Source organism: Acanthamoeba castellanii, assembly GCF_000313135.1.
Source record: "Acanthamoeba castellanii str. Neff unplaced genomic scaffold scf7180000084776, whole genome shotgun sequence".
Taxonomy (NCBI): domain Eukaryota; phylum Discosea; order Longamoebia; family Acanthamoebidae; genus Acanthamoeba; species Acanthamoeba castellanii.
Genome location: NW_004457586.1, coordinates 711541 through 728989, shown reverse-complemented (window position 1 = coordinate 728989; position 17449 = coordinate 711541). Strand labels below are relative to the sequence as shown.

At 57.3% G+C, this 17449-nt stretch overlaps 9 protein-coding genes across 9 annotated transcripts; 1 reads left to right on the top strand and 8 right to left on the bottom strand.

The window, feature by feature from the left end:
* Positions 1-218: 218 nt before the first annotated feature.
* On the bottom strand, positions 219-1497 carry ACA1_282740 (ferredoxin, putative; the record flags this gene model as incomplete). Its single annotated transcript, XM_004344791.1, has 7 exons — positions 219-287; positions 351-475; positions 557-665; positions 743-865; positions 949-989; positions 1062-1391; positions 1455-1497. 7 exons carry the CDS (start codon positions 1495-1497, stop codon positions 219-221), a joined length of 840 nt encoding a protein of 279 aa, XP_004344841.1.
* A 137-nt stretch (positions 1498-1634) lies between these two features.
* On the bottom strand, positions 1635-3169 carry ACA1_282730 (NLI interacting factor family phosphatase; the record flags this gene model as incomplete). The annotated part of the gene is made up of 7 exons (XM_004344790.1): positions 1635-1840; positions 1925-2045; positions 2118-2252; positions 2314-2595; positions 2680-2711; positions 2800-2902; positions 3161-3169. The coding sequence occupies 7 exons, from the start codon at positions 3167-3169 to the stop codon at positions 1635-1637; spliced, it is 888 nt and encodes a 295-aa protein (XP_004344840.1).
* A 219-nt stretch (positions 3170-3388) lies between these two features.
* On the top strand, positions 3389-4700 carry ACA1_282720 (leucine rich repeat domain containing protein; the record flags this gene model as incomplete). The annotated part of the gene is made up of 7 exons (XM_004344789.1): positions 3389-3449; positions 3538-3587; positions 3664-3880; positions 3953-4057; positions 4126-4323; positions 4392-4458; positions 4526-4700. The coding sequence occupies 7 exons, from the start codon at positions 3389-3391 to the stop codon at positions 4698-4700; spliced, it is 873 nt and encodes a 290-aa protein (XP_004344839.1).
* An 84-nt stretch (positions 4701-4784) lies between these two features.
* Positions 4785-8834, bottom strand: ACA1_282710 (cyclic nucleotide-binding domain containing protein; the record flags this gene model as incomplete). Its single annotated transcript, XM_004344788.1, has 16 exons — positions 4785-5076; positions 5154-5301; positions 5393-5615; positions 5682-6143; positions 6182-6271; positions 6338-6455; positions 6545-6609; positions 6744-7091; positions 7113-7288; positions 7367-7467; positions 7543-7616; positions 7703-7843; positions 7945-8078; positions 8164-8280; positions 8400-8547; positions 8664-8834. The coding sequence occupies 16 exons, from the start codon at positions 8832-8834 to the stop codon at positions 4785-4787; spliced, it is 2808 nt and encodes a 935-aa protein (XP_004344838.1).
* A 284-nt stretch (positions 8835-9118) lies between these two features.
* ACA1_282700 (EF hand domain containing protein) lies at positions 9119-9882 on the bottom strand (the record flags this gene model as incomplete). The annotated part of the gene is made up of 4 exons (XM_004344787.1): positions 9119-9289; positions 9441-9537; positions 9639-9703; positions 9778-9882. The coding sequence occupies 4 exons, from the start codon at positions 9880-9882 to the stop codon at positions 9119-9121; spliced, it is 438 nt and encodes a 145-aa protein (XP_004344837.1).
* Positions 9883-10040: 158 nt separating this feature from the next.
* ACA1_282690 (uncharacterized protein) lies at positions 10041-10850 on the bottom strand (the record flags this gene model as incomplete). Its single annotated transcript, XM_004344786.1, is given in 3 exon segments — positions 10041-10246; positions 10359-10386; positions 10401-10850. The coding sequence occupies 3 exon segments, from the start codon at positions 10848-10850 to the stop codon at positions 10041-10043; spliced, it is 684 nt and encodes a 227-aa protein (XP_004344836.1).
* A 353-nt stretch (positions 10851-11203) lies between these two features.
* Positions 11204-11785, bottom strand: ACA1_282680 (uncharacterized protein; the record flags this gene model as incomplete). The annotated part of the gene is made up of 3 exons (XM_004344785.1): positions 11204-11238; positions 11364-11481; positions 11573-11785. 3 exons carry the CDS (start codon positions 11783-11785, stop codon positions 11204-11206), a joined length of 366 nt encoding a protein of 121 aa, XP_004344835.1.
* Positions 11786-12188: 403 nt separating this feature from the next.
* Positions 12189-13850, bottom strand: ACA1_282670 (leucine rich repeat domain containing protein; the record flags this gene model as incomplete). The annotated part of the gene is made up of 6 exons (XM_004344784.1): positions 12189-12591; positions 12670-12848; positions 12930-13060; positions 13131-13235; positions 13299-13461; positions 13584-13850. The coding sequence occupies 6 exons, from the start codon at positions 13848-13850 to the stop codon at positions 12189-12191; spliced, it is 1248 nt and encodes a 415-aa protein (XP_004344834.1).
* Positions 13851-14373: 523 nt separating this feature from the next.
* On the bottom strand, positions 14374-17314 carry ACA1_282660 (uncharacterized protein; the record flags this gene model as incomplete). Its single annotated transcript, XM_004344783.1, has 12 exons — positions 14374-14660; positions 14750-14814; positions 14895-15196; positions 15277-15412; positions 15484-15656; positions 15687-15792; positions 15864-15988; positions 16066-16440; positions 16553-16844; positions 16939-17035; positions 17097-17132; positions 17257-17314. The coding sequence occupies 12 exons, from the start codon at positions 17312-17314 to the stop codon at positions 14374-14376; spliced, it is 2052 nt and encodes a 683-aa protein (XP_004344833.1).
* Between the last annotated feature and the right edge of the window lie 135 nt (positions 17315-17449).

The following is a 17449-nucleotide window of genomic DNA, read 5'->3' as shown; positions in this document are numbered from 1 at the left end:
CGTTCAAAATATGTTTGCACATGCTCACGGGTTGTCGCTAGCTCTTCTTCGGAGGCCGTGATGTCGAGGTTGCTGATGATCAATCTTTCGGCGGAGGGAAAAGGCGGGAGAAGCGTCGACACAAACAATTTTTGGCGCGAAGGCAATTTTTCGCTTTCCCCCGTACCAAGAAAAAGGCAGAAGAGGAGCTTGCGAAAGGTCCCCTTGTTGGTTCTCACTTACGAACTGGTTTCAACAGCCAATGTGACGCTGTCGGCGAGGTCCTTGGCCTCTTGCTTGTCGATGCCCTGGTGGTTTGGTGGTCAGCACTGGAGTGTTGTTGGCCTGTCCGCACAATGGGGAGGTGGTACCATTCGCCCGCGCCAGTGCTCGGGGACCATGCTGCCGTGCTCGATGTAGTTGTCCAGAAGCTTTTCCACCTGCTGCTCCGTGATGAAGCCAAACCAGTCGCCACGAGGATACACCACAACAACGCCTGAAGCGCAGCGCATAACATCGCCATGTCATGAGCTTCCCCATCAGCGGTGTGCAGGCCACCATCGCACAGACGTCGTACCGGCGTATTTGTGGCCGCCCAGGTGCGAGCTGCTGCGGACCATGACCTTGTCTTCTCCGAGGCCTCGCGCGGCCAACAGCCGGTCGAAGGCAGACACGATGATGGGACCCTAGGGCGAAGAAGGAGGAGAAGAAGAAGAACGCGCATGAGCTTTCGCAAGGCGTGAGGCATGAAGGTGGCACACACCTCAGCGCCGCAGCGAGTGTCCCTGTTGTTGTGACAGCATACGAGCACCAGCTCGCTTTCGAAGGGCTCGTGCTTGACTCGCTCGCTAACGTGGCCATTCACCAGGTGATCTTCAACGATGAACTGACAAGTACCGATCGGCGGATGAGGATCAGCCCCACTGCCAAAGAAAGACGACTCAGCAAATGGGCGGGATGAGCGCGCACCGGCATGGTCTCAGCCGTGACGCCAAGGTAGCGAATCCGCTCTGTACGAGAGGAGTCAGGTAACACACGACACACGACACACGGCACACACGACACACGCACAGAAAGGTCACCTGGGAACACGATCAGGTCGGTGCCTTCGGACCCCTTGCTCCTCTCGTCCGAGTTCGTGAGCTTGAACTTGAACGTGAGCTCGGCCTTCCTCGCGGTGATGGCCTGCTTGGCCAGCTGTGCGAAGGAGCCCTCGTCCTTGTCGATCTTGGCACCCCACTCGTCGGGCTCCGTGCCCGAGCAAATGATGAAGTGCTTCTCGTACTTCTTGACGGTGCCCAGCAGCTGCGAGTTGTAGAGCGACGCAGAAGATGACGATGCCGGGGCGCATCCGCCTTGGGCCACCGTCAATCCACACTCGCACGTCTCGGCAGCGGCAGAAGATGAAGTGGCTGCAGGGGCAGTTGCATGCCTGGTGCCCAAGTAGTAGGCACCAAGAAGTACCGCACCCGCACCAGCAAGCGCAGTCAACTGAACAATCTTTGTCTTGTCGTCCATCTGTGGTTCCGCGGCAATCAAATCTCCAAATAAAGATTGAAAATAAAAAGTATTATCGCACGCGCTACACGACGGCTCGCTGTTCACCTTCTTCGCCCTTCACGAAGAGAGCTCAACAAGAACGCAACAATGCTTCGTTACCACTTCCTGCCGGTGTTGCCGACGTCACGCATCTGAAGCTGCTCCTCCCTCTTCTTCCTCTCCTCCTCGGCCCTGTCCTTGGCCTTCTTCACAGCGTCGGCGTACAGCTCCTTGAAGTACTGCGGGCCTTTCTTGTTCATGGCCGCCACCCAGTTGCGCACATCGGGCACTCCGCTCTGCGACTTGGACGAGGCGGCCAACACTGTGTATTGGAAGAAGCAAGGTGAGCGTGTGGCACACGTTAACGTTGATGCACATTTGTTTAACGAGAGAGAGAAAGACGTACGCCGGAAGAAGTTGAGCATCTCCAAGAGGTAGACGTCTTCGAGCCTGCCGTCGTACTTAGGGGCCACGATGAGGTTCTCCTTCTGCACCACGTGATCCGGGCTGATGTCCAAAACGATCGTCTAACGCACGCACGCGCAGTAAGTAAAATGGCGGACATGGGCGAAGGCCAAAGATATATCCTTGTGAAGTACCTTGTCCAATGGTCTGTTGAGGAACTTGAGGTCCTTCACGTTCATGCCCTCGGCATTGACCACCGTAGCGTCGACGTAGACCCGGTGCGCCGCGTGATGGTTCGGGTCCAGCTTTTCGATGACGGGGCCAAAGCTCTGTTACGCACCACGCGGTGAGTCCCTCTGGACGTCGCCAACACAGACAGCTGTTGCGTACCATGACTTGCTGCAAGCTCCAGATGACGAGCTCGTAGTCTTGGCTGAGCTGGGCCAGGAAGAACTCAACGCCAGGGCGCTTCTTCGTCAGCATACCGCCGGAGAGCGGCTGATATTCTTGCACGAGCAGGACGTCGTCCGAGATGACCACTGTGATGGGCTTGCCATACGGAGGAGGGTGAGCGTCTGGCAAGATCTTCTTGTTCTCGTCGATGTTGAGCAGCTTGTTCGTCTGAGCCGTGAACTTCTTCTTGAGGTTGGCAAAGAGGCCAGCCTCCTCGCCCTGCAGCCACAAGAGGTACGGTTATACACCAAGCCACACATTGGAGCGGCCAAGGCCAAGAGAAAAGAGGTATGGCCACCGTACCTGGTTGCCACCCTCAGCAGCGTAGACCACACCTTCAATAGAAGAAGAAGAAGAAGAAGAACAAGAGAAAGCGCGGTTTGTGAGTAGAGGGGATGACATGGGGCGAGGGACGCTTGGTACCGGTGACGCCACCAACGGCAGCAATGAGTACGCCAATAGCGGTGATACGTGCCCTGCCGCTGCCCGAAGCTTGGACGCCCTCGGCGGTGGTCGAGGCGAATCTCTGCTGCAGGGGCCGGCCTATTATTGTAGGGAGGATGATGATTTTTCATTTAGATCGTCTGGGGTGGTGAAATGTTTGGCGCTTTGGGGAGGTACCCGCAAGACCGAGGGGTTTGGTCGTGCGAGCGAAGAGCCGTGCTGTGGAAGGAGTTGCGAGGGAAGCGCTGCGGGTGAAAAGAGGGGCAGCAGATGATGTGGCGCACTTAAAGAGCGATTGAGATGAGAATGAAGCCGCTGCCGCTGCGCCGGAGGTCCGCACGCCTGACATCGCAGCGTAGCTACGTGGAGTGCCTGATGCGATTCGCCTCATCGTAGCTTGCCTTCTGTAGATATACGCGTAGATCGAGATGCGCAGATGCAGAAAATGTGCCCCACCTCAAGATTCGAGGTACGACTTTTAGTCGACAATGCCCCCAATGCCGGAAAAATGTAGGATTGTAGTTCTTGTGCTTGCAGGAAGACAGCCTGCTTCGTCTTCTTCACCACCATGCCTGCCGCCACACTTCGTGCCCTTGTAGAGAACTACATCGCTTCCCATTTTTCAGATGGTGCCTTCTTCTCCTTTGGTCTAGCAGGGAGAATGGTGGGGTGGTGCCGGGCTGACAGGCATTGCATCGCGTGGGGGGGGGCAAGCAGTTGTGGGTGCTACACAAACGGCGGACTGGACCGACTTGCCGATGGAGCTGGTACGTACCCTTGCACGTACTACTCTCTGTCTCCCTGTCTGCTGATGCACAAACACCTTGCTTGCGCTCTGGTCAGTTGGTGGGGGTAGTGCATGGTGGAGGGCGCGTCACTGGCAAAGCAGCCCTGGCGCTTGACGTAGCGGAGGTACTGCCCACGGAAAGGCGCGGCCCGTACTGGCAGAGCCTGTGCGCTGAGCGGTGGCCTGGTGGAGCGAACTACCCACCAGAGTGCAATTACGAGAGCAACGCCAGGGACTACCACAAGCGACTCTACCTCACTTATCGCACCATCGGTACTGGCTCGCTTTGGGCTTGATCCAGTTCACGTGCTTGCACCCGATCCTGATCATACATCACCTGTGCAGATCTTCTCCATACGATCGAGCAGTTTGGGATCCAGCACGTTGAAGCGGAGCTGACTGCGATGGAACCCTACGTCAGTTACATCAAGTGCACCTCCGCCACGGCAGGTAGGCCAACGAAAAACGTGGAGCACCACAGCACCAACGCTCACCTCACACAATTGTTCACCGCACAGTGGCACAGGCACCGTTGAAGCGACTAGGTCGTGTGGAGACCTTGGAACTGAACAGGTGCAATCTGGGCCGCTGTTCGACCATGCCTGGCCCCCTTGAAAACCTCACTGATGCTCTCGCCACCGGGCTTCCCCGACTGAAAAGCCTCAATCTCTCTCGGAACGCGCTGGCAGACGCCGATGTGCTCTATCTGTGCGGAAGTACGCACACGCGCGAGCGCAACCTTCACACACGCCACCCACACGACTCACACACTTTGTGACTACAGTCATTCTTGCCCGGCGGCCAAGCATCGAGCACCTTGATCTGACGTGGAATCGAGTGACCGACACCAGGTAACACTGTTCATGAAGTGGCCGCAGCCCACCACAACTCACCACGGCTCCGCATGTGGCTTCGTAGTCTAAAGGAGGGCATTGGCCGACTGATTGCCGAGACGGACATCACGCACATGGAGCTCGGCTTCAACGACACGTCTGCCGGTGGACGCGCAGCGTGCATGGACATTGCGAAGCGGCGAAACAAAGAGGCCTCAACATCCCCATCGCGGCCCAAGGTCCGGGTGGCATTCACCTGAAGAGCTGTAGCGCATGAACAACGATTCGAAGTTATGGGTGTGGTGGTGGTGGTGGTGGTGGTGATGGTGGTGGTGGTGGTGGTGTTAGCGGAGGATCTGCTGGAGAACGGCGCGGGTGGTGGCGTAGAGCGGCGGGAGGCCCTCGTCGACGCGCATGGCCTGGGAGAGGTTGGAGTCGGTGTGGAGCGGGAGGTCGCTCACGAAGTAGATGAAGCGCATGGCCAGGTCGTCCCGCAGGAAGGCCAGCTTCTTGTACTTGTTGACCTGGCCCGCGTAGTAGCTGCCCTCCATCTCCAGGCTCACGCAGCTCCACAGCCGCTGGTAGAAGTGCAGCAGATTCCTGTCCTGCAGCAGCGTGCCCGGCACCGTCAACACACTGCACCCCCCCCCCAACACCAGTTAGGCGTGTGCGTGTGCGGTTGTGTGTGGTGTACGCGTGTGCGGTGGGCGTACCCGCCGGGCCACACGTCGCGGCCGCCGGCCAGGGCGCGAAGGCTCTGTACGGAGAGGCCCTCGTTGCGGATCTCGGTGACCGAGTCGTCCTCCTGGAGGATGAGGTGGGTCGCCAGGATGATGTCGCCTCGCTTTCCCTGCAGCCCTCCTACGCGCGTGCGGCGCAGTCGTCAGCTCGGCGCCGTGTGTGTGTGTGTGCATGTGTGACGCTCAGTAGTTGAAATGGGCGAGCTACGAACCGGCCTTGCCAAGCACGTTGACGGAGCGGATGGCGTGGCCGAAGAGCAGGATGAGGCAGCACAGGACGTCGCCCGCCTGCCGGCCGAACGCGTAGTCGATGTTGACCAGAAGCCGGCGCTTCTTCTTGGCGCCTGGCTGCTGCTCCTGGCGCTGGCCCACGTAGTCCCGCAGCGACGAGTCAATGCACTCCGGGTTCAGCTTCGACAGATCGATCAGATTCACCTGCAGCACCGCTCTGGTGAGCTTGTGCTCACAACATGACACACGCACCACCGCACGCGCACACACCTGAATGCCGGTGAATTCGGTTTCCTTGACGGTGACGAGGCCGGACTTCTTCTCCTCCTCCTCGCGCTCGAGCATGAGGTCGGGGAAGGCCTTGAAGTAGTAGTAGGACAGGACGTAGAACTTGTCGTCCTCGTTGAGGTTGAGCTGGTCGATGTGCGGGACGGGCTTCTCCCGGGCCACCCAGGCCATGATCTCCGGTTTCTTGCGGTGCAGGTAGGGCGACAGGCAGTTGATCACCGAGTGCGTGTTGCTGCTGATGATGTCCACCTCGACCTCGCACTCCTCCTCCTCGTCGTCGTCGTCGCTGACATCGTCGACGGCGGCGTGTGGCTTGTTATCGTCGTCGTGGGCCTTATTCTTCGTCTTCTTGTCTTTGGCCTTGTCCCGCGGCTCCCGGGGGCTGCTCCTCCGCGCAGCGTAGTCCTCGTTCTCCAGGTACCTAGCATCCAGAGCCGTCAGCCTCTTCGCATTGGGGGGGGGGAGAACGAAACGAAACAAACCGAAGCGTACTTGGAGCAGTGGAGGTTGATCTTCTCGCCCTGCACGGCGGTGTGGGAGTCGAAGGGTCCGATCAGCCGCACGACCTCCTCCTGCACAATGCGCGTCCTACAGCGCAACACGTCAACATTTCGTCAATGAAGCGAATGCGCACGCACGCGGGGCTGGGGATGGTGGTTTGGCCTATACCAGCGCTCGGTGGCGTCGGAGGCCCAATGCGTCGAGAGATTGACTGAGATGTTGTAGTCCTCGTGGTGAATGATCATGTCCCAGATTCTGTCTCACACGCGAGAGCGTGCAGGTCAGTCACAGAAGGTATGGCTGAGTAGAAACATCGTTGCTCTCCAATGCAAACAGCGACGCACCGGTGGATGAGATCGTCGGGCCACATGGCCTTCAAGCCCGCCTTCTCCTTCTCGCTCAGCGACAGCTGGCCACACACACACACACACACACACACACACACACACGCACACACGCACACGCACGCACGCACACACAACACAAGCGTGAGTGCCGTGACTCGAGATCTAAACCTCTACAGCCATCGAGGTGTGCAGGTACCTGGGAGAGGATGGCGTCCTGCTCCTGCGGCGTCTCCTTCTTGTCGAGGAAGCCGTAGGGCGACGGCGGGAAGCCCTGCCCGAGCTCCTCCTCGTCCTTCTTCGTAGTCCCGTGGCCGGGCGTGCTCACCGACCGGTGCTTGTCGTGTCCGTGAAGCTTCGGCTTCACCTTTGGCTTCTGCGGCGACAGAGTGCTGGCGGCAGAGGCAGCGGCGGAGGCAGCGGCGGCGGCGGCGGCGGTGTGGTCCTTCTCGTGCTTCTTTTCGTGGGTCTGGTGGCGGTGAAAGTCTTCGATGCGCTGCTGACGCTGGACGCGCTTCTCCTGCTCGCGTTGCTCGAGGGCGTGAACCTGCTCGGCCTTGCGCAGCACAAAGTCCTGAATGATCCGGAACGACTGCGGCGAGGCGATGCGCTGACGCAGCTTGCGGGCCTCGAGAGCGTGCAGACACAGCATGGAGAGGAAGTCGATCACGTCGGTGTAGTCCTCGCGGATGAGCATCAGCGACTTGCCGTCGCCCAATCGGAACACCGCCCGCCGTCGGCCCACTGTGGGCAGATTTGAAGAATGCGCGTCAGCCAAAGGAATGTGAGTTCGATCGAAAGGGAAGATAGGTAGGCGCATACCAGTCGGCACCATGTTGACGAGCAGGCCGGGATGCAGGTAGATGTCGGGGATCGATGACGACAGCAGAAACACGAACGTCTGGGTCACGTTCTCCGGCAATCTGCGTTGTGCGCATGGACAATCGGGGCGTCAAGAGATTGTGTGTGTGTGGGTGTGAGTGAGTGTTCTGGAGTACCGTCGTATGGCATAGGCCCAGCCGCCGGTGTCGATTTCGTCGCGGTCCATCTTGCCGTGTATGGCTGGCTTGAGCTGCACTCACAACACACGCACCCGGTCAGGATGCAGGCCAGTCTCTTCTTCTTCCCCTTGTTCGTCTCCTCCGGATGCGTGTGTACCTTGCGGTAAAGTGCAAGGGTGGCGGTGAAGTCCATGCGCTTGGTGGTGACGGAGTCGGCGATGTGCGTGATGAAGGCATTGATCGACGAAAAGAGCTTTTGCTTGTTGCGCAGAGTGCGGATGAGCACGTACTTGAAGCTCTGAGCGTTCATCCGCCGCCGATCAGATTTTGGCCACACACACACACACACACACACACACACACACACACACACACACACACACACACAAGGCTGCATACCTGGTAGGAGAGTAGATCGAGGAATTCCTGCTCCTGAAGCACGTAGACCACTGACTCGCTGCCTGCAAGAAGCTCCGCCACCCGCTCGGGCACATCGAACAGACACTCCCATTCCCCGAAGTAGGCCGGGGCACCTACACACGACACACAGCACACAACACACGACACACGTGAGCCAGATTCATGCCCCGAGCTGGGCGAGAGTGGGCGGGAGCGTACTGTAGTATTGGAGGAAGCGCGGCAGAGACTCGGACACGTCGATGGCCATCACTTGGCCGGTGCACAGCAGGTACACCTGGCGGTCCCTGGATTTCTGTCTCGTGATGACGTCTCCCTCTGGTGACGGACGCGTGCGTCAGTGGTTGGCTTGCGCAATACACCGCACGCACGCCGCACGCACAACACGCAACACGACACGCGATGCCACACCACAGAGAGAGGCGTGGAGTGGGCACCTTTGAAGACGAGACGCTGGGCCTTGGCGGCTAGCCGCCACCGTACGGCGCCAGGGAGGAAGCTGAAGGGCGACGTGCGGGACAGCACGTCCGCCGCCTCCGCCTTGCGCCGCTTCTTCTCCTCCGGCGGCAGCTCCTCCGTTTCGCGCTGCTGTCCGGTGACGAAAAAGATATAATAATTATTTTTACTGGCGTTATTAAAATAATAATTATTATTAATTGTGGGGCATAGCATTGCCGATTAATATTTATAAAAAAGCGTACGTGGTGCAGGAGGCCCTTGAACTTCTCAACGGCCTTGAGGACGTTGCTGGCGACGACCAGGCTTTCGAACTTCTTGTGGAGCGCAGTCTGCAGCTGCTTCTGCGCCTCCTTTTCCTCCATCTTTTCGGCGATGGGCAACCGCCAGTCGATGTCGGTCATCTGCATCTGCATCTTGTTCGGTTTGCTCTGTCTTGCGTGCTCCTCTCCCTCAGTGCCTCACTGTCCTATGCTTGAGTACACTGCCGCTCACCCCCCCCCATTGCCAGTAGCAGCTGAGGTGGAATTTCTATTGAGCGTCAGCCAAAAGTGCGCGACTGCCCACCGAACCCAGGACCAACCTGCTCCATCGCATTTTTAGAATTCCTTTCTATCGACCACTAATTACACGGAAGCATGGTCGGATTCTAAAGAATGTGATACATAATGATGCCGGTGCAAACGCGCGGGGTGAGCTCTTAGTCGATGGGCTTGAGCTTGAGGGAGCCGATGCGGATGAGCCACTGGATGTATTCGTTGTAGGTGATGCGACCCGAACCGTCCGAGTCGAGCTCCCTGAAGCACTGGTCGAAGGTCTTAGTTGTGAGGCCGTGCTTGGTCAGATCCGCGTGCGTGTGCCTGCGCGATCTCTAGCGTCAGCCAGCAAGCACACATGTGTTATGCACGCAACACGCACACACGACACCGCACACGCAACACGCACCTGAACTCCTCGGCGTTGAGGCAGCCCGAGTGGTCGCGGTCAAAGTGCTTGAAGTAGTCAGCGCAGCGGGTAAGCACCGCCATCTCGTCCTCCGATAGCTGCAGGTTCTGGAACCGGTTGTCGGTCCTCCACCACTTCTGGAATTCGTCGTAGGTGATCGAGCCCGAGCCGTCCCTGCGCGAGCAAAGAAGATGAAGATGGATTGATTGACAGCGTGAGCCTCAATTAAAAGAACAACACCTGGCCTGGGTGTGTGTTAGAGAGGAAAGGGGTACTTGTCGATCATTTTGGCCGCGTGCTCTGCCTCGGCCGGCGTCAGGTAGTGGCCCATCGAGTAGCACTACATGAATTACGAGTAGCGCAACATTAAACTGACATTCATCTTTGTTTGTAAATGATGAAAGAGGAACCAACCAGGTCATGGAACTCAGATCTGGAGATGCAGCCACTCTTGTCCTTGTCATGCTTGTTGAAGGCAATCCTCGACACCGTGAGACCACCACCGCCTCCTCCGTACATCTTGTTGGTTGGGTTGATTGCTTACGGCAACTGAACAGGCGTTGTGTTACCAAGGCCCCACTAATCGATTTCAAGCCAATGGCTTTGAATTCTTTACACCGCAAACGCTCGCCACTCGTTTTCATTCAGGGGCAGCAGTAGTGGCTGTTGTAGATCAACTAGCAGTAGTAGAGGCCGCAGCCTCCTCGCTCGTAGAAGAGGTGCTTGTCGGTGGAGAGGTGCACGCGCGCGCCGGGGAACTCGGGGACGGCCAGTAGCGCGGACTGCATGGTCTTCTCCACAACCAGCTGCAGCCGCGGGGCATTTGATGCTCGCAGGAATCGCACAATGCCCTCCGCCGTCACATGCCCCACCTTCGCCAGTCCTGGTGTTCGTCACTGTCAGTACGCACATACACGACACGACACGACACGACACGACACGACACGACACGACACGACACGACACGACACGACACGACACGACACGACACGAACCTAATCGCTCCACGGAAGAAGGGATATGCTGAGGAGGCCCACGTCGGTGACGCCCTTGGCTCGCGAGACGCGCAGGCTCACGAGGCTGGCGGGGAGGAAGGCCAGGCCCTCGTCCTCGAACATGCCGCCCACAATCTGGAGCGACACCAGGCCGAGGTCCTTGAGCTTGCGCATGCCCTCGTTGGACAGGTTGACGTGAAACAGGTTGAGGCGGGTGAGGTGGCGCAGCAGGCCGATGTCCTCCAGGCACTTGTCGTTGTACATGAACCGCTTACGCTCGTCGGGCACGTGGCCCGGGTGGAGCGACAGCTTCTGGAGCGAGGGCGGCAGGCGGCTGGTGGGCACCAGCTTCTTGAGGGCCGACAGGTAGAGGGTCTTGAGCTGCGGAAACTTGTGCTTGATGCGGTGGAACTGATGGCTGGTGATGCTCGTCTCCTGCAGTGAGAGGACCTCGATCGATGGCGGCAGCTCCACCACACCTGCCGTGACCATCGTGATTTCAGACACTACACACCATCGACAGAGAGTAAAACTTTGCAAGTAAATACCTTTGTCTGTAACCGCTGTGTTGCTCAAGTAGATGGCCTTGAGTGAAAATGGAAGGTACTCGATGCTGGCATCTGTGATCTGAGTGAACCCGCAATCCAGCGATGCTAGACCTGTTGGTTGAGATATTTTGGTTCCAAAACATTCGATCAGCGATGCACCACGCACATCCACAAACATGGAATGAATGAATGAATGAATGAATGTGGCTTTGTGTTCTGACGCTCGAGCCATACAAAGACGGCGTCGAATACGCTCGCACAAGGCCTGACAACAGAGAATTCGCTCTATGCCGACGCTTAGACGCGCGAAGTGATCCTTTCCTTCACACGCTCTGTCCCGGCAAACAGAACACGCACACGCACGCACGCACGCACGCACGCGCCACCGCACACGCACAACAACAGCACGTGCCTTCGGGGATGTCGGTCAGCATAGAGTCCACGACGGGGCAATTACGAAGGCAGAGCTCCTTGAGGTTGGGGCAGCTGGCGAAGATGAAAGGAAGGCATCGCCGGATCAGCTTCTTCGGCTTCGTAGGCGGCAGAATATAGGCGCCCACCGACGCCAGCCCCAACTACAGACAGCACACGCATCGGATACGCGCATCGCATGAGCTCATGCGGTGATGAAGAGAACGCGGGTTGAGGGGAGGAGGAGCCTTGTACCTTGCGCCAGAAGCGAGAGGCGAGGAGGACGGAGGACAGGGACGCGAAGATGCAGACTTGTCCCTCTGGATTCCGCTGCTGACGCGCCACGAAGCCCAAGATGTGCATCCACAACTCGACCGGTAGGTCGTACGTTCCCGATGCCCTTTCATCTACTTCTTCATTCTCGTGATCCTCGTAAGGCGCGCTTGCCCCGCAATTCATGTCTTCCATCATCGGCTTGATTTCGCCTCTGTCTTGCTCATCGCGAACATAGGCTGCATCTTCTGCATCGGTAGGATCGCTCCCGTGGGTGGTCGCTTTGTTTTCCCACATCCCAGGAATTACTGATGCTGATGCTACCAATGCAGAAGATGCAACGCTCGCTGTTGTGAATTGAGACAAGAGGACCAGCATCTGGCCCATTGTGGCTCGTAACTCGCGCATCTCTAGCCGCATCTCGGCCATCTCTCGCTCCAGTCCTTCGATCTTTGCGCCCAGGCCATCTTCCATCAGTCGGGCTTTTATTTTTCTTTTAATAACACATTTTTGCGTAAGACGTATTTTTATCCCGCTGGTGAAAGAAGGGAAATCGAAAGAGAAAAGAAAACAAGAAAGCCACCGTGCGGCTTGTTTATCACTGATCGGGAGGAGGAAGGTGGTGGACAGGCAACTGATGGAGCTTGGGACAAGGCTCGTTCTCGCGCTTGACGCTGATGTGCAGGTTGCGTCGGGCGGCGAGCTTGCGATCGACGTCGACGGCGCGCAGGGCGGCGTGCAGCTCCTCGTCGAGTACGAGGTAGCGCAGGTTGGTCGCCGACTCGAGGAGGAAGCTGAGCAGGCCCGGCCCGGTGAGCTTCTCCATCTTGATCAGCGCCATGCTCTGCACGGCCAGCGGCAGGCCACGGAGCCCGGCGTCGGTGATGGTCGGCACGCTTTCGAGCATGAGCGAGATGAGCGTCGGCGGGAGGTAGCGCATCCCGTCGTCCGAGAGCTTGGCCTGCCTGATGACCAGATGTCGCACGCGTGTCTCGGCGAGCCTGTTATTGGGCAGAGGTGAGATGAACATGTCAGAGTGCGAACCTGAACAATGCCGGTGGTGGTCATCAGCGACGTACGTCTGCTTGCTGCTGTTGGTAATGTTGCATCGCGAGATCTCGAGGATCTGCAGGTTAGGCAGCGGAAGGAGCGTGGCGATCACGTTATCGTTCCAGAGGTAGTTCTTGTCTCCGATGGAACCCACGTGTAAGCGAAGACACTCGATCGAGGGCGGCAAGAAGGCCGTCACGTTCGTCACCTGTTGATAACCCGATCACCAGGTTCGAGTTAGAACACCGAACTCTTGCAGCACCTGCAGTTCTGAAAGAAGGGATTGCACCTGGGCAGAGAGGGTGAGCTTTCGCAGGCGCGTAAAGCGTTGAGCCATCTTCTTGGCGCTGATGGGTGAAATGATGACTTGCCGCAGCGAAAGGGTGTCCAACCGAGACGGCAGGTCATTGAAACCATTGTCTGACGGGTTTGTCGTGAGTAGGAATCGCAGAAGTAGCTGAGTGCATAACACCAAAAGCTATGGCAGTACCTGTGATGGCCATGTTGTCTATAGACAGAGCCTTCAGCGACAGCGGAAGGTACTCCAGCGCCTCCTCGGTGATCTGCGTGAACCCACAGTCGAGAAGTGTGATTCCTGCACGACGTCGAGAGCGCATGAGCTCAGCACGCGTGAAACAGAAATGACAAGAGGTCGTACGCTCAGGCAAGTGGTAGAGCATGGAGTTCACGATGGGACAGTTCCTCACGCGCAGCGACCGTAGATTGGGGCAGTTGCCAAAGAGAAAGGCGAGGCACTTTCTGGCCAGCTTCTTGGGCTTCATGGGCGACATTGTGTAGGAGGTCACCAACGACAAGCCGATCTGTTGTACGGGCAAGGGTCAAAAAGCAAGTTAGTGGAAGGAGCTGATGAAGAATCGTTGGTGTAGATTTAGCGTTTACGAACAAAATAAATCCAAATAAAGCGATCGAAGCGGGTGCGTACCCTTCGCCACAGCTTGCAAGTAAGTAGGGTAGCGCTGAGTGATGCGAAAGGAGATTTCTTAGCCAAGACGAAGGACAAGATGTGCGTCCACACTTCGACAGGTAGTCGCTGCAGGAGGTAGCAGTCGCTCTCAACCTCCGCCTCGAGCACATCCTCTCTGCCCACGTGCCCATCCTCAAACTCCACCCGACGGCGCTTACCGCTGCGCTGTCGCATCGTGTCCGTCCTCGTCCTCCTCCATAAGCTCCTCTTCGTCTTCAATTTCATTCATCTTCAAGCTACCTATTCCGTTCAGGCCCTCCAACGACTTACGAAGTTGTGGAAGTCTCTTGGGCGAGGAGATTCCCTCGATGTCGCGCTCTCGTTTGAACGCCCTTCGCTGCTTTGTCCCCATTCGCATGTCATCATCCGAACCTTCGGTGAATGAGAGCGCTTTGCTGCTGGGCGAGAAGTGTCGTCCTGGCGTGCCTGTGTCGATGGAAGCGGAAGACGTGGATAGCGAGGAGGTGGGAAGATGGGCAGTTGTAGAAGAAGAGAGCAGTTGAAACAAATCCGTCAAGCGCCGATCGAGCAGCGATTTCACATCAGCCATTTCTTGCTTGAGTTCTACCATTTGTGCCTCCAGACGGTCGATCTGGGACTGCTTTGTGTTGGCCTCATCATCCCTCTCCATCTCTCAATCTTTGCGTTACTTCTGGGCGCTTCAAGGCAAGTCGCCAAGGTGCGGCCAACCAAATCGGAAAAACAGGCGGTTTCAGAACAGTCTTGAAAATTTCGTAACATGCCTTTTCTATTGGTCGGCGGTGTGGTCGAGCAGAAGCTGGGCGCAGAGGCCGAACGTGAACGAAGGGTCGTCGAGGTGGTAGAGGCCCAACATGTCGGTCGTGTGTCGTATGGCCTCCTGCTTGCGCTTCATCTGCCGCTTGAAGTGGGCCGACGACCGGTTGCGCTCCTCGATGAGCCCGGCCTCATGCTGGACGCGCGCCAGCAGGTAGTGTGTCTCGATCTGCTTGTCGACGTCCTGCAGCGGCCTGTAGCACGCGAGCGCCTTCTCAAGGAGACCCAGCACGTCGACCACTGCCGAGACACGAGAGATCACGCTCGTGAGTTCTTCTTCTTCTTCTTCTTCTTCAAGCTATACAGGCCTGCGCCTGCGCTGGTCGTACCGTGGCCTTGTTGCGGCTTCAGCATGTACAAGTGACACTTGGCCATGAGCAAGAACGTGTCAGCTCTGTCAACAAAGATAGGTGAGGAATGAAGCGAAGGTGAAGACGAAAGGTTGAGTTGGTGGGTTGGGTGGAGGAAACGCACTTGACGTGGAGAGGGCAGTGCTGCATCACCTGCGGGAGCACGGAGTGTAGGGAGGTCAGGGCCTTCTGGGCGTTCCCCAGCTGTAGGTGGATCTCGGCCAGGCGCACGGTGGACATGACGAACAAGTTATCCAGGTTGAGATTCTCCGACTGCGTGAGGCAGCTGAGCACGGAGGTCAAGGCAGCCACCGGATTTCCGGACTTCTGGTGGATCTGTGCCAGCGTCAGCAGGTAGGCAATGCTCTGCACCTCCATGTTCTTCTTCTTGCACTTGCCGATGAGCTTGTTCACAACACCAAACGCCTTTATCGTCGAGGAAAGGGATACGAGTTAGGGCTGATTGTCATTGTGGAGTGATGGAGTAAAGACGTGGGCATAGGTACCTCAGACAGCTGTCCTCGAGCGATCATGAGCAGAGCGGAGAGATGCAGGGCCTCTGCCGCTGCTGTCCAGTCCCCGTTCGTAGCAGCCATGGCCTTTGCCTTGTCCACCAGCACTTGGCAGCGCGAGTACTCGCACCTGAAGCGAGGCGTCAACCGACAGTGGGTGAATGCGAGGAAGTGAGAAGGAATGAATCTAAATGATCGCACCTTCGCAGGAACCATTCGTGCAGGATGTGAGCGGCGTGGATGGCCCAATGGTGCCGGGCGCTCCCCACAGGGAATCGCAGGTGAGCCTCGGCGAGCACGCCCAGAGCGCCGTGCATATCGCCCTCCCATGCATGCTGCAAGGTCAAGGTGCCGTTGTCAGTGTGCATGCACTCCTACACAGCGCCAGACGTAGGCATGCGTACCAGCGCAGCTAGATGGCAATACGCGGCGCAAGTGCTCTCAATCTCTGCCTTGTCTCCGTAGTTTTCGAGCACGATCTGCGACGATAGCATAGCGAGCTCCTTGTGCCTAAAGGCAGTACAAGGAACGACATGAGGTCTTGCTCGCCGAACCAGTGGACAAGAGGAAGAACTGCGTACCCATAGAAATCCCACATTCCCATCTTCAGGAAATGGCCTGCGTTCATGAGGTCCGCGAACGAGTTGTTCATGTTGGCAGACATGCTCGCCTCTATCAGTTCCTTGACTCTCAACGGGAACGTGCCCTAGAGAAAACACATCAAAACGCGGGTGAGTATGGGGTTTTCTTCAACGCGTAGTGAGTGTTTGCTGGCGTCGGTACCATGTTGGCTGTCGAAGAGGGCAGGCCTGGAAGTCGAGGTCGGCTTGTAGCATGGAAGAGGTTGTACTTGGCCAGCGCCAGAGAGCTGAGCGAGTAAAGGTGCTGGTTGTGCAGTTCCTTCGCTCGCGCGACGCAGCGTTCGAGTAATTGCTTGAGCTTGTCATCTGCGGCCTTGGTCTCCGTCGCATTCGTCTTTCGCTTCGTGCTCGGCCGGATGCGATCCCGTGTCTGGCGGGCTGAGCGACCTTGTTCGTGTCGGTTCCCTTTCACCTCTTCAGAATTTGTGTCGTTCTCTTCAAAGGCGAAGATCTGGGCCTCCGTCAAGCGGCACAGCCACATAAGAGCGAATGCCAGGCAGTCCTCGTCGTTCCTCTCCTGGGCCACACGCACTGTTTCATGGATGGCCTACAATGTATGGCAGTCAGTGCGTGTGCACTCACAATTGCCCAAGCACCAGAGTAAATGAAAGCTTGGCGCCGCATCGTACATCAAGAGCCTGTTCGTAGTGCCCGAACCGATAGTGCGTCGAAACGAGATTAAGAATTGCGTAGGGCAACGTGCTCTTGGTCTTGATCAGCTGCGCGCTTGACGGATCGTCCGGATCATCCACGACAGAAACCACTTCGTTGTCCTGAAGAAGTGTGAGGATGCGCTGAAGGCCCAGTTGTGGTCGCGAGGCGACAAGATATCGAAGGCATACCCGCATACTAGTGTCAAAGTAGGCATGCAATGAATCCATTGCCCCGTCGTACTCGCGGTGGTGCAGATGGTACAAGTAACTTGTCACAGGAAAAAGGCGTTGGTCAGTTGAGGCGGAATGCGGAGGGCACCCGCGCGGGCTCATTTGGGTGCAGAAACAGGCTTTGTAGGTACCTCAAGTAGTGAGACTTGCCGATGGCCGTGGGTGCAATCTCTTTGATTGCTTCTATCCTTTGCTCAATTTCGTGCTGCGGCGCTCTCCCGATCATCTCTGCCGGTGCAGGGTGTTGAGCGGCGAGCAACTCGTTCGTCAGCCAGAAGAATTGACGTACCCTCTATCTTGGCGGCTTCTTCATGGACGAGCTTTTCCGCTTCGTAAGGTGACAGAACGAACCGTTCCTCTTCATCTATAGTTCGCCATACACAGATCAGCCGCGCTTCTTATCGCATCATTTGCTCATCACTGGAGTGAAAGTGAGGTGATGGACCTACCAGTGGTGCAGTAAGCGACTAGGCTCGAGTACAGACGGGAGAGTGCGGAGAAGGCCATTTTGTCGAACTCGAGGTGCAACCGCCGCATGAAGATGCCCAACAAGCTTGTTTTGTCCTGGTTCATAATGCAGGCAAGAAGATATATCAGCGCAGAGCGTATGCTGAGCTCCAAGAGAAGGAGGGAGCGCACGAT